This window comes from Bactrocera tryoni, unplaced genomic scaffold (assembly GCF_016617805.1).
Source record: "Bactrocera tryoni isolate S06 unplaced genomic scaffold, CSIRO_BtryS06_freeze2 scaffold_25, whole genome shotgun sequence".
NCBI lineage: Eukaryota > Metazoa > Arthropoda > Insecta > Diptera > Tephritidae > Bactrocera > Bactrocera tryoni.
The window spans coordinates 10418198-10432891 of record NW_024395977.1 but is presented as its reverse complement, the minus strand read 5'-3'; the positions used below and the strand labels follow the sequence as shown (position 1 = coordinate 10432891).

The window sequence follows — 14694 nt, the reverse complement described above, 5'->3', positions numbered from 1 at the left end:
TGCGACAGGCACGCATAAAAATCGGCTGGGTTAACTGCAGGCTGCGACTGAAATAAACACCAAAAAGATGCTTTCGCTGCTTTGGACCAGGGCATTTAACCTGGGACTGCAAAGGGCCCGATAGAAGAGGAGAAGGTGTTTGCATAAAATGCGGCCAACCAGGTCACAAAATGAAAGAGTGCACAAAGCCTCCCTCATGCTGCCTCTGCGTGGAGGCTAAACACGAAAAAGTTGACCATATCCCGGGTTCCGCAAAATGTATGGTATATAGAAAATACCAAAACAAATGAATATCTTACAGGCCAACATGCATAGATGCAAGGCTGCTGATGCACTACTCTCGCAAATGGTGATGGAGAACGCCTACGAGTTAATCATCATAAGCGAGCAATACAAAATGAAAGAGAGAGGTACCTGGCTGGAAGATAGCAGCTCGACCGCCGCTATATGGCTACCACCAGGGAGTAATGCCATCACTGTAGACAAAGAGAACGGCAATGGTTTTGTCTGGGCCAATTGCGACCTTTTTACAGTAATTAGCTGCTACTTGACGCCGAGCGATAGCATACAGGAATTCCAAGAAAAACTCGACAATATTGAGGACACAGACAGGTCTATAGAAGGTCAATTAATAATCGCCGGAGACCTAAATTCCAAAGCCGTAGAGTGGGGTATGCCAAATACGGATTTGAGGGGAAAGCGCATCCTTGAAATGGCTGCGCGCCTAAGTCTAATAGTGCCCAACACGGGAAATGCAACCACGTTTAGAAGACCGGGATGCGAGGAAACTACAACATACATCACTCTATCATCAGAACGCTTGGCAGGCTCAATAAAGAAATGGAAAGTCCTGGAGGATTACACTGGTAGCGATCACCAGTACATTTCCTTCACTATCGATACTGGAACAAACGCTAACCAGTACAGGAAAAAGACTGCAACACGGAAGTGGGACATTTCGAAGCTAAATACTTCGAAACTGATCTCTGCAATAGACGACCAAAACCCATCTAGCAGCTCCCCAAATAATGCAAAAGAAATTGTTGAGCACACAATGTTTAATATAACAAGTGCCTGTAAAAAGTCAATGCCCAAGGCTTCCCACAGCAAACATAAGGCAGCAGTCTACTGGGGGACTGAAAATATCGCCCAACTCAGACGCACATGCCTCCGCCTTCGCAGATCCTACACGAGATCCAGGCGCAGAGGAGCCGCACCCGAAGAAGCCGAACAATACAAAGCAGCAAAAAAGGAGCTGAAGCACGCCATCGACGACAGCAAAAAGAAAAAATGGGAGGAACTACGCGAGGACATAAACAGAAACCCCTGGGGACTCGGATATAAAGTAGTTATGAAGAAACTCGGCGCTCGAGCAAAGCCGCCTGACTTAACCGCTGTCAAAATGGATCACATCGTGAACGCGCTATTCCCCACACACGAAAGTAGGGCTAGTGATCCAGAACAAACACTAAGGTCTGCGCAAATCCCCCTGTTCACCCTTGAAGAGCTGCAGTTAACCACTGGCAAGCTCAAGGCCAACAAATCACCCGGCAGTATTACTGAACATGTACAACGCCTGCCTTGAAACCGGATTATTCCCTGAACCGTGGAAGAAACAATGGCTAGTGTTAATCAGTAAGGGAAAAGGAGACCCCAATTCGCCATCAGCATACCGTCCTCTATGCATGCTTGATACAGCGGGAAAGTTATACGAAAACCTAATAAAACCCAGACTCGAAGCGGCCATTAACGAAGCTGGAGGATTGTCCCCTAGACAACATGGTTTCAGACCCGGCAGATCAACAATAGGAGCCATAAAATGCGTCGTCGAAAACGTAGAAGCAGCGCAGCGTAGATGGCATAAATATAAAAGAATAGTATTACTGGCGACTCTAGATGTCCGAAACGCTTTCAACAGTGCTAGATGGGTGGACATGATTGACGCTATCGAAAAAAGCTTCAAGATATCCGACTACCTCAGGGCTGTGGTGCGGAGCTACCTCAGCAACAGAAAACTGCTGTATGAAACTAAAGAAGGGTCACGACATATAACGGTTACGTCAGGAGCAGCACAAGGATCCATTCTAGGCCCAGAACATTAGCTACGACGCTATATTAAAACTATAAATGTCAGACGAATCATATTTAATTGGCTACGCGGACGACATTGCGGCAGTAATCACAGCAAGGGACGCAGAAGAAGCGCAAAGAAAGCTGAATTAGGTCATGATACGGGCGCAAACATGGCTCGACACACACAACCTCCAGCTCGCTACGGAGAAAACAGAGCTACTGCTGCTAACAAATAAGCACATACCTCTCGAGATAAGCATGCACACAACTACGGATATTCTTAGGACGCAGAGAGCAGTAAACTACCTAGGCGTAAGACTGGACCCCAGACTAACCTTCTGGGTTCAAATCCAGCACGCCGCAGGAAAAGCAGCGAAGATCACCTCTCAACTGAGCCGATTAATGGCCAACATAGGGGGCCCCAGCCAAGAAAAGAGAAAGCTCCTAATGTCGACGACAATAAGCGTCTTACTATACGGAGCCGAGATCTGGGCAGACGCTCTTAAAAAGGAAAACCGGCGCAATATAATGGCCAGAGTGCACCGCACCGCAGCCCTCAGAGTTGCATCAGCGTACCGGACAATATCAGGCGATGCAATATTAGTTATAAGCGTCAATGCCCCAATTGACCTTCTAGCATATGAAAGGAAGAAGCTGTGGGAGCTAAAGAAATCATCCAATAACAACAAGAGCGCAATTCAACAAATAAGGAAAGATACAATAACAACATGGCAACAAAGATGGGAGAATGAAAGTCGCGGCAGATGGACGGCCAGGCTAATAAAAAATCTAGACTTATGGACAAGCCGTAAATTCGGAGAAGTCGATTTTTACACAACTCAGTTATTATCCGGTCACGGATACTTCAAAAAGTACCTCCACAGAATGGGAAAAGTCGAAGAGCCGTCATGCCTATATAACGATGCGACAGAAGACGACGCTGAACACACCTTCTTTGAATGTGTGCGTTGGCAACAAGAACGCACCGCCGTAGAAAACCTGGTTGGCCCAATAAACGCGGACAATTTAGTTAGCGTCATGTTGGAGAGTGAGGCAAATTGGGAGATAATCAAGAATTTCGCAGCAATCTTGCTTCGCAGCAAAAAGCGGGACTTGGACGCAGGTGCGCAGATGTAAATCTCTCAATGAGAAGCAAGTGGCACATACCGCTGCTGTGACGATAGCACCGATGATGCCGAAGGCATTTTCCACCCCCTCACCCGCAAAAAAAAGGAAAAAAATGGTGTTATGTATCCCACACAGTAAAACGCTATTTTATTTTAGGAAGTATGTGCATTATAATTATATATTATAAACGGCTATTGTTTCTTATGGGGAGAAAAAGATGGTAAACATGAATGTAAAAAATATGCAAAGCTACAATATGTATATATGTATGGAGTAATGTGTAGAAGTTCGTGCTAATAAGGAAAGTTCTCTGAGCGACATTCATTTGGGAGTGGCCAGAAAATATTATTTTATATATTAGTCAAGCAGCTCACGCCTTCCGGTCTTAGGCTATGTATCCTATGAGTAGTCAAAAACACGGGAGGCCACTCTTTTGATTTAATGGCATTGATCTGTAACCCGACGTCAATATCGTGCAATCATCAGTGTGCGAGATAATAGAAACTCCCTCTGGTGGTTGTGGGAGTTACGAGATGTAGAAGTTAAACAAAAGCAGAGAGGACACCACCCTGCGGAACCCCTTGTTTAGTTCTTCTCAGTTTTGAGTTTCACCTCGAAATAGTACGTTTGATTCACGCTCAGATAGTTCATGAGTTCATGGTCCACGTCTTTAGTCTCGGAGGGAACATAGTTTTTTCGATGTCATCTAGTAGCGTTGTGTGACTGACCGTGTGTGGCTGACCGTGCCAAAAAGAAAGACCCCACAATCTGCGCCCACAACTATGGGATAAACCTCCTCAACATCGCATATAAGATTCTATCGAGCCTATTGTGTGAAAGATTAAGTCCCAACGTCAACAAACTTATTGGACTTTATCAATGTGACTTCAAGCATGGAAAATCAACAATTTACCAGATATTCACCATGCGCCAAATCTCGGAAAAGGCTCATGAAAAGAGGATCGACACACTACACATTCGTCGATTTAAAAAAGCTTCTTTTGACAGCACGAAAAGGAGCTGCCTTTATGCCGATATTTCTGAGTTTGGTATCCCCTCAAAACTAATTGTTTGCAAATTGTTGAGTAATACCAAAAGCTGCGTCAGGATCGAGAAGGTCCGTTCCGAGTTCAGCGTATTATATTATAAATCCGCCACATCGATTGAAATGATAACGACAACATACTTATTGTCTGGGCATGATGCCTGTTGATTCTGTGCACAGCATATTCAATCATTTACTTGAAATCCAAGAGTCTGGCCTCATAGTGACTGCTCTATAAAAATAAAGTGTGCTTGTATCAACACCCTCCTATGGAAATTACTGGCAAATATACTGACGCCAAAACGAGAAAAGCTAACATTAAGCTTGCTGTGGTCAGCAACATTAGAAAACACATTATTTCCTTTAGTATATCACAGGAAATTTTTCCATCTTGACTCTCTCCCATTTATATTGGCGAAAATTAAAAATATTAAATAAATTCAATGACTTAAAGTCACTTTGTGATAAAAAAGAAGGATTCAAAAGAGTTTGGACGAGCCTTTAAATTAAACTGATGAAGATTATTTACGATATTTTTGGAATACACGTATAACTGTTTAATACTGCTTTTATAATTGTTGGGCTTTATTAAACAAGAAGAATTAACAAACATAAGAATAAAATTTTATGAAATTCATCAAAGAGAATTTTTAGCATATGTCCCGCGAAAAAAAAGTCAGCAACGAAAATAGTAGTTCTTTTTCAAGGCTAACCATATGAAGGATATATAATATCTTTGATATACTGAGTTTCGAATTTCAATGGAATCCGTCTATCAACATTGATTTAAACTTTAAAAGCAGTTCTGTAAAATTTTCTCTGAAAGTTAGCAATTTGATCTGCGGGTCACATTTCCGATATCTGTACATTTAAAAAGCTATGGTCTGATAACAACCATTTTCAGACACTAGATAGCATACTATACATCGGCAAACAATTTTTAATTCAATATCTCATTCGCGCTTCCTTTACATACTATCAAGTGAAATAATCAGATTATATACACTCGGCGAAAAAAAAACCCACGCAGTCGAAAATTTTCTAATATTCCTATTTTGAAATGTCACTATTTGCTCAAAATTCACTATTTGTCTTATTTGGCTGTTTTGTCATGTGGCTACATTATTTTACTTTTATTGTTAAAACCGTTAGCGTCCGCACGTGTTTATTACAGAATTTGCGGTATTTTCTTTTGAATAAGTTGTGAAAACAAGTAAAATTGAACATGGTGGGGTCAACAAAAAAGAAATCAGAAATCGTAGCTTTATATAAAATAAATTATCCAAAGGTCAAATAGCTCGTGAAATAGGTATAAAGGATTGGAACGTGCGTATTATAATTAAAAATTATACGTATTTTAATTGATTAGCTCGAAAAAGGGCAGTGGACGTCCGAAAACAGTAAAACCTCGTCAAGAACGACAAATTAAACGGATGTGCATTAGTGATCGCTTTCAATATGCTGGAACAATCAATGCAACATTTTATGAAACCACTGGGGTAAAATTAACTACAAGTCCTTTGCAAGATGTGCTGAATAATCTTGGATTCCGACCGCGACGTCCAGCAAAAAAGCCACTTCTCAACACGCGAATGAAGAAACAGCGACTAGAGTGGGCAAAATTACACAAAACTTGGACTACATCAGATTGGGGAAATGTTATTTTTTCTGATGAATCGAAATTTAATTTGTTGGAACCCGACGGAAATGCCACAGTGCGTCGTAGGAAAGGGGAGCGTTTCTTCGAAAACTGTATTTGGTCCACCGGAAACATTCGCCTTATTCAATGGTGTGGGGAGCTGTAACCAAGTTTGGTGCTGGGTACATCTTACATTATTTAAGGTCGGTATTGGGTGTGGTTGTTGTCTGCGCCCATGTTAACACTATGACATAAATATATCAAAATAATGTAATGAACCAAACTTTGTATACATTGCGGTAGTTCCCGAGAAATAATATTTCAATGTTTTTACCCATTACCTTACAGCTTTTCTGTACCATTATTACTGAAAAATGTTATATCTTAATTTATGAGTTATTTAAATAATTTGATAAATTTTTGACTAACGGTAAAAACGGGTGGACGAACATATGGTATACATACATAGATGTTTGGAATTTAGCTCGCCCTCTTCAACTGAAAGTGTATAGTTTTGTATCTAATTCAATAAGTTTTTTGCGCTAAAAACAACTGTTGCCTGATTTATATTTTGTGATTTATATAAAATACTAAAAAACTATAATCGATTCTAAATTTTATGAAGCAACAGCAATTGCAGAATTAGATGGTAAATTGCTATTAGAAAAAACAAGTAAGGAAGGGCTAAGTTCGGGTGCAACCGAATATTTTATACTCTTGCACTTTGCACGAATCAAAACCAGGAAAATATTTTAAGGTGTTAAACCATTTGTATAGAGTATAGTCACCCGGACGTTTAAAAATCTATATATTAAGTATATGGGGCTAAGGGAGTATTGGTCCGATTGAACTCATTTTTGACATACAGACATACCATTATTATAGAAGGCTTATCTCTGAATTTCAATTATACATATATCCCACACTTTGACCGACATTTTCGATCGAAAGTCAACTATAGGTACTGGGTTCGAAATATTCGGTACCAAGGGGCTTGAACAGTTTTCATTGGACTTAATCCATTTTTAGTAAGAGGGAACATACTAAAACCATTATTCGTACCAAGTTTTATCCTGTTATGTTAATTGTTTCTTGATTTGTGTACTGTAAACTGAACGAATCAAGTCGACTTTAACATTGTACTATATGGGAAGTAGTCGGGGTTGTTGTTCGATTTCGTCCTTTGGCACAATGTGGTATAAGTATGTAAAAAGAATGTTACGAGATATGCGATTTCACCAAAAAGGAAGCGGTGTCACGCCCATAGTCCAATTTTCATACCAGCTCCCATAAAGGCCCTTTATAACATAACGGTGGTAAAATTTATTGTCGCGTTTTTAATAGTTTTTAACAGTACCGTTATATCGGGACACTTTCTGTTGAAGTTGTTATAGGACTGGTTCTCAGCAAATTTGGTTGTTGTAGCTCAAGCAGTTTGGGACATATGCACATTAAAATTGTTAGAGGGCGGGACCACGCCCATAATTTAAAAAAAAATTTACCGACAGGTGCCCCTTCCTGCTGCAATCCTCTGTACCAAATTACAGCTTTATACCTTAATTAAGTACTTAGTTATGGCACTTTATATGTTTTCGGTTGATGGTGATTTGTAGGAGTGGCAGTGGTCCAATTACGCTCATCTGCGAATTCGACATTTTTTTCATGTTTCATCGAGATATTTCAATTTTTACGCCAGTTACAGCTTGCACGCATGGACGAACGGGCAGGCAAACAGTCAACCAGATTCAACTTTTATTTATATTATATACATATATATATCCCTATATCTATTTCGATTAGTTATAGGTGATATGTACAACCGTGAGGTGGACAAAACTATAATACTCTGTAGCTACTGGTAACAAGAGTATAACAATTAGCACAACGTACCAACGAATATCATAATGTATGTAAAAAAAAAGAAAGAAATTTTTAATTCCTAGGTATTTCAACAACCAACTAAACTATTTGACTTTTTCGGCATAAGCGTCTAGAGAGACATGTGTCTAAAGGAAATTTTCCGCCTTCTCAGTCACAATTTTATAAAGTCTTGTTTGTTTATATAAAAGTAATTTGTATTTGTATAACCGACTAATCACCTTCCAGTTTTATTCTCCATTTCTTAGTACAATTTACAACGGAGTTCATTGCATATTGCAGATTTATCGCAGATTTTTCTGCTGTGATTGCGATGCATAACATTGCGGTGTTTTCAGCGAAATCTGTACAAATAAACAGAAGTGGACCTACAATACTTCCTTGCTTCAACTTCTTTTAGTTTGGTATATTCATTCCTTTCTGCGAGCGCACAGCCCTGAAGTCTAAAAACATAATTTTTACTTTAGAGTGTTTTACGCGCAAAAAAAATTGCTAATACATACATCCGCAGATGGTGTCATTTATCTCGCATGTGTTAAATATTATGATTGGAGAGTTATCGTATAATACTTGCCGGTACAACTATAAGGAATATTAGCGCATGATCCATCACTTCCCCTAAAGCTCCACTGATGAAACGGACATTCGATATTATCTCCTTTTACTTGACCACCAACTGCCATATTTGCGCCAAGATGAGGACAATATGCATTCAATACGCTTACTTGTCCATCAATACTACGAAAAATAATAAAATGTTCTCCAAGGCAAGAAATATATCTTTTGCTCTCCGGTTTTAATGATGATGATGATTCCAAAATACAATACCAGCCATTGGGATATGGAGGAGGCAATTCCTTCAACCCTATTAAACGTGATCGACGAGTTCTTCTTACAAAGTCTGCGTTGTCAGGCCTATACATTTTACAATTGCTTGCAGATCTTATAAGCGCATATCTCTGAAAAGATTGCATAGAGAAATTGCTAATGATTAAAGTAATTACTTCATACAAGTTATTAAAATAAGAAGAAGAAAGTAAGAAAGGGCTAAGTTCGAGTGCAGCCGAACATTTTATACTCTTGCAACTTTTAAGAACCAAAACCAGGCAAATGCATTATGATGTAACACGTCAACCAGAGGATCGGAACCTAAGCAATTTTATGTATGATATAAATATACTCTATATAACTCATACACTCTCCGACAAAGTCAGCATAAGATTTGTTAGAAAAACGAAAATCACGTTTCATCATACGTAGTATATATGTATAGGATTATCTATTAACTATTGTCATGCCACAAAAAATTTACCCTGGGTTTCATTAAGGTATCTCACATACAATCATATAGAGCAAAGTCAGCCGGATGTTCGAAAATTCCGGTAATAGTTTCCGCCCAATTGTATCTATTTTAAATACAAAGATGTGCTGTAATGAGTAAAACACCATCTGAAATTTTCGTTAAGATAACTCAAATATTGACCGTTATTTGAGACATGCTGGCTCGAGGAACTATTGAACCGATTCAACCAATTTTTGATACATTGAAATTATATTATTGATGGGAAAAGTTTGTCTAAATTTCAATTGTATATCTCACACATTGAGCGATATTTTCGGTTAAAAGTCAACTATAGATGGAACATTTTTGGTCCTAAAGTGGCAGTAACTTTACAGGAATTATTATTCCAAAATTTTATCCGGTTACATCAATTGCTTCCTGTTTTGCGTACTGTAAAGTGAAATAATCAAATGGGATTTACAATTGTGTTATACGGGAAATAGTCGCAGTTGTAGTACGACTTCGCCCATTTTCGCAATGTGATATAGCAATATGAAAAGAATGACATACACTCAATTAAGTCGAAATCGGTTAGTCGGGTGCCGAGATATATGATTTCACCAAAAAGTTGTCAGAGTCACGCCATTCGTCCAATATTCACACCGGCTCCCATTAAGCGGTCTTATGCCATTATTGATTTATTGCGCTTTTAGTAGATTTGAACCGTTATAGGGGGAATGAGCGAAGTTACCTTCCGGAGATATGTACATTAAACTTATTAGATGACGGTCCACGCCCACTTTTCCAAAATTTTTTGCCCTCAGGTGTCCTTTGCATATCAGTTTTATATCTCAATTTAGTGCTTATTTATGACACTGTATACGTGTTAATGGAGGTTTGTGGGCATGACAATGGTTCGATTACGCACATCTTCGAACTCACAATATTTTTAATACTATATAATTATTTGCATGAGGTACAAGGGTTTCCAATACTATCTAAACGTATATTGGAAATTTTAGGTATCGAAATAGACTTTGATTTCGATCAGAGTATTTGATTTAAAAAAAGAGTGAGAGAATGATTACTTAGTTCTGCTGGACGATGATAATGGTCTTATGTTCTTTTATAACCATATTCCTATTGCAATGAAGTATTCTTAGGTAGTTTCGCACCAGTTGACAGATTTACACGTTCCATACGCATAAACGTTCACCGTAATCGTGATTGTACAGGGTTGTCTAATAAGAGTGTCACCAGCTTCATTTCAATAGAAGATCGATGATTCCAGCTGTCAATTTAGGTGAATGTAATGGTTGGAGGATGGAGTCATATGTTGAAGTTCACGCAAGTGAGGAAAGTTCTCTTATCGCCATTCACTTGGGAGTGGCCAGAAACGATTCTTTTACATATGACTAAACCAGCTCACTACTTCCGGTTTTTGACCAAGTATCCTCTGGGTAGCCTAAGAACATCCGTTTGAAGGAGAGCTAAAGTGAGAAGGCGAAGCATCCCCAGCATAGGGTTGTACGCTAGGTTTGGGACCCGCCACGTAAAAAAACCCTCCAATGAAGAAACAGCAACAGCCTCGGATAAGAGACCCCCATTTTGGTGACGACCATGGCAAACGAAATAAGGACTACGATTTGAGGGCATGCACCTGGAATGTCCGGTCCCTTAATTGGGAAGGTGCCGCTGCCCAGCTGGTTGATGTCTTCATAAAAATAAAGGCTGACATCACCGCCGTCCAAGAAATGCGATGGACGGGACAAGGACAGAGACGAGTAGGTCCTTGTGACATTTGCTACAGTGGCCATATAAAGGAGCGCAAGTTTGGTGTAGGATTCGTGGTGGGAGAGAGACTCCGTCGCCGAGTACTATCATTCACTGCGGTGAATGAACGTCTAGCCACAATTCGCATCAAGGCGAGGTTCTTCAACATATCGCTGATTTGCGCCCACGCCACGACGGAAGAGAAGGACGATGTGACCAAAGATGCCTTTTATGAGTGCTGGGAACGCACATATGAAGGCTGCCCCCGCCACGATGTCAAAACCGTGCTTGGCGACTTTAACGCCAGGGTGGGCAAAGAAGGTATATTTGGCACTAAGGTCAGTAAATTCAGCCTCCACGAGGAAACATCCCCAAATGGGTTGAGGCTGATCGACTTCACCGGGGCCCGAAATATGGTTATCTGTAGTACTAGATTCCAGCATAAGAAGATTCATCAAGCTACCTGGCTGTCTCCGGATCGAAAAACTACCAACCAGATCGATCATGTTGTGATAGACGGAAGACACGTCTCCAGTGTTTTAGATGTGCGTGCGCTCCGAGGTCCTAACATCGACTCGGACCACTATCTTGTTGCAGCTAAGATTTGCACCCGCCTCTGTGCAGCAAAAAACGCACGCCAACAAACACAAGGAAGGTTCGACGTCGAGAAGCTGCAATCACAACATACAGCCGAACGATTTTCTACTCGGCCTGCACACCCGCTCTCTGAGAGCACTCGTCAACAACTTGGTATAAGGGAACTGTGGGACGGCATTTCAAACTCCTTACGTACAGCTGCAACCGAAACCATTTGTTTCCGGAAAAAGCAAAAGAGCAGCTGGTACGACGAGGCGTGCCGTGTCGCAGCGGAGAGAAAACAGGCTGCCTACCTCGCAACGTTACGATCGACTACAACACGTGTGGGATGGGATAGATACTGAGAGTTGAAGAGGGAAGCGAGACGCATTTGCAGACAGAAGAAGAAAAAGGCCGAAATGCGTGAGTACGAAGAGCTTGATAAGCTGGCCGACAGGGGTAATGCTCGAAAATTCTAGGAAAAAATGCGGCGGCTTACAGAAGGTTTTAAGACCGGAACATACTCTTGTAGAAGCCCCAAAGGTGATCTAGTCACTGATGCCCAGAGCATACTTAAATTATGGAGGGAACACTTCTCCAGCCTGCTGAATGGCAGTGAACGCACAACACCAGGAGAAGGAGAACCCGATCCCCCAATCGATGGCGATGGAGCAGACGTTCCATTGCCCGACCATGAAGAAGTTCGAATAGCAATTACCCGTCTGAAGAACAACAAAGCGGCGGGGGCCGATGGATTGCCGGCCGCGCTATTCGAACACGGCGGCGAAGAACTGATAAGGAGCATGCATCAGCTTCTTTGTAAAATATGGTCGGACGAAAGCATGCACAACGATTGGAATTTAAGTGTGCTATGCCCAATTCATAAAAAGGTGACCCACAATCTGCGCCAACTACCGTGGGATTGGCCTCCTCAACATCGCATATAAGGTTCTATCGAGCGTATTGTGTGAAAGATTAAAGCCCACCGTCAACAAACTGATACGACATTATCAGAGTGGCTTTAGACCCGGAAAATCAATAACCGACCAGATATTCACAATACACCAAATCTTGGAAAAGACCCGTGAAAGAAGAATCGACACACACCACCTCTTCGTCGATTTCAAAGCTGCTTTCGACAGCACGAAAAGGAGCTGCCTTTATGCCGCGATGTCTGAATTTGGTATCCCCGCAAAACTAATACGGCTGTGTAGACTGACGTAACACCAAAAGCTCCGTCAGGATCGGGAAGGACCTCTCCGAGCCGTTCGATACCAAACGAGGTTTCAGGCAAGGCGACTCCCTATCGTGCGACTTCTTCAACCTGCTTCTGGAGAAAATAGTTCGAGCTGCAGAACTAAATAGAGAAGGTACCATCTTCTATAAGAGTGTACAGATGCTGGCGTATGCCGATGATATTGATATCATCGGCCTCAACACCCGCGCCGTTAGTTCTGCTTTCTCCAGGCTGGACAAGGAAGCACAGAAAATGGGTCTGGCAGTGAACGAGGGCAAGACGAAATATCTCCTGTCATCAAACAAACAGTCGTCGCACTCGCGACTTGGCTCTCACGTCACTGTTGACAGTCATAACTTTGAAGTTGTAGATAATTTCGTCAATTTAGGAACCAGTATTAACACCACCAACAATGTCAGCCTGGAAATCCAACGCATTATTGCTCTTGCCAACAGGTGCTACTTCGCACTGAGTAGACAATTGAAAAGTAAAGTCCTCTCTCGACGAACAAAAGCTAAACTCTATAAGTCGCTCATAATTCCCGTCCTGCTATATGGTGCAGAGGCTCGGGCGATGTCAACAACCGATGAGTCGACGTTACGAGTTTTCGAGAGAAAAATTCTGCGAAAGATTTATAGTCCTTTGCGTGTTAGCCACGGCGAATACCGCATTCGATGGAACGATGAGCTGTACGAGATATACGACGACATCGACATAGTTCAGCGAATTAAAAGACAGCGGCTACGCTGGCTAGGTCATGTTTTCCGGATGGATGAAAACACTCCAGCTCTGAAAGTATTCGACGCAGTACCCGCCGAAGGAAGCAGAGGAAGAGGAAGACCTCTACTCCGTTGGAAGGACCAAGTGGAGAAGAACCTGGCTTCGCTTGGAATATCCAATTGGCGCCACGTAGCGAAAAGAAGAAACGACTGGCGCGCTGTTGTTAACTCGGCTATAATCGCGTAAGCGGTGTCTACGCCAATTAAGAAGAAGAAGAATTTGCAAACTGTATCCAACGCAAAGTTGTTTGATGAGATCATCGTCATTCGTAGCCTTTGAAAATGCAGTGAGTTAATATGTGAAAGAGTTTTCGAGTTGGAAAAACTGGCAGCTTGCTTATACTATGTTCGGACCGACATTGAAAACATTCCGAAAACACATTTGAATGTGTGGAATCAAAGTCGTTCGGACCGACAATGTGTGTTTTCGATGAGTTTTCACTCACTATCAATAGCGGCATTCTCTTGCTCTTGCAAGATTGCATGCACAAAATGCAAAAATCCTATACCGAAATATGCAAGGCCAAGAGAGCACCTTTTGCAGAATCTAGTGATATATATGACGGCACGAAAATAAACATGGGTTTTGGTCTGATATATTCTACAGCCATTGCAAATAATTTTCTGCGTGTGTTTGTTGTTGTGCATTTGCACCAAGAGGAAAATTCTACAATTTCTGCTCAGTGCAAGGTTTTGCAAGAGCAAGAGAATCCCCCTAATATGAGAATATCAAGTGACAGCTGTATTTGTATATGGAATGTAAACAAATATCAAGTGACAATTTAGGGCCGGCAAAATATGTCTTCCAAAAACATGAATTAAACTAGAGCAGGCACCGATTATAATGAGTGGAATGTAAGTTTTCAAATAGTTTTCAGAGAAAACTGTGTTTTTGTTTGACAGATTTTACACGGACGAAAACACAAGTTTTCGTGCGAAAACCAGTTTTTCCCACGAAAACATGTTTACGTTGTCGGTCCGAACATAGTAGTATCAATATAAACTATCCTTCATCTGCACGTACTGAGATTTACGGGATATCTCGACAGGCTAAGGTTTATGGCATACTAACTGTCAAATCTATTGCCATTGCCATTGCCAAATCTGTATGTGGGCATTTGTTATCATAACATAATCATTTGCGAAATGGCGTCGGGTAGGTGGGTCCGAGCTGATGTAGCGCATGTTTTGAGATCCTGAACTGTTCAAATTTTTATACGGGTGAAAAAAATTTATGTGGGAAACAAAAAAAAGGAAAAATATACTTTTTTCTACAAATGTATT

General features: G+C 41.1%; 1 protein-coding gene across 1 annotated transcript; it reads left to right on the top strand.

Annotated features, from left to right (window-relative positions):
- The first annotated feature begins 307 nt into the window (after positions 1-307).
- Positions 308-1259, top strand: LOC120780703. The gene is made up of 2 exons (XM_040112963.1): positions 308-1076; positions 1183-1259. The coding sequence occupies exons 1-2, from the start codon at positions 308-310 to the stop codon at positions 1257-1259; spliced, it is 846 nt and encodes a 281-aa protein (XP_039968897.1).
- Positions 1260-14694: the final 13435 nt, after the last annotated feature.

Bases quoted from the DNA above. Each gene is read 5' to 3' on its own strand.
- LOC120780703 (XM_040112963.1), top strand. From the start codon at position 308: ATGCATAGATGCAAGGCTGCTGATGCACTACTCTCGCAAATGGTGATG. The intron at 1,077-1,182 runs GTAAAAAGTCAA...CCGCCTTCGCAG, and splicing joins GTTTAATATAACAAGTGCCT to ATCCTACACGAGATCCAGGC.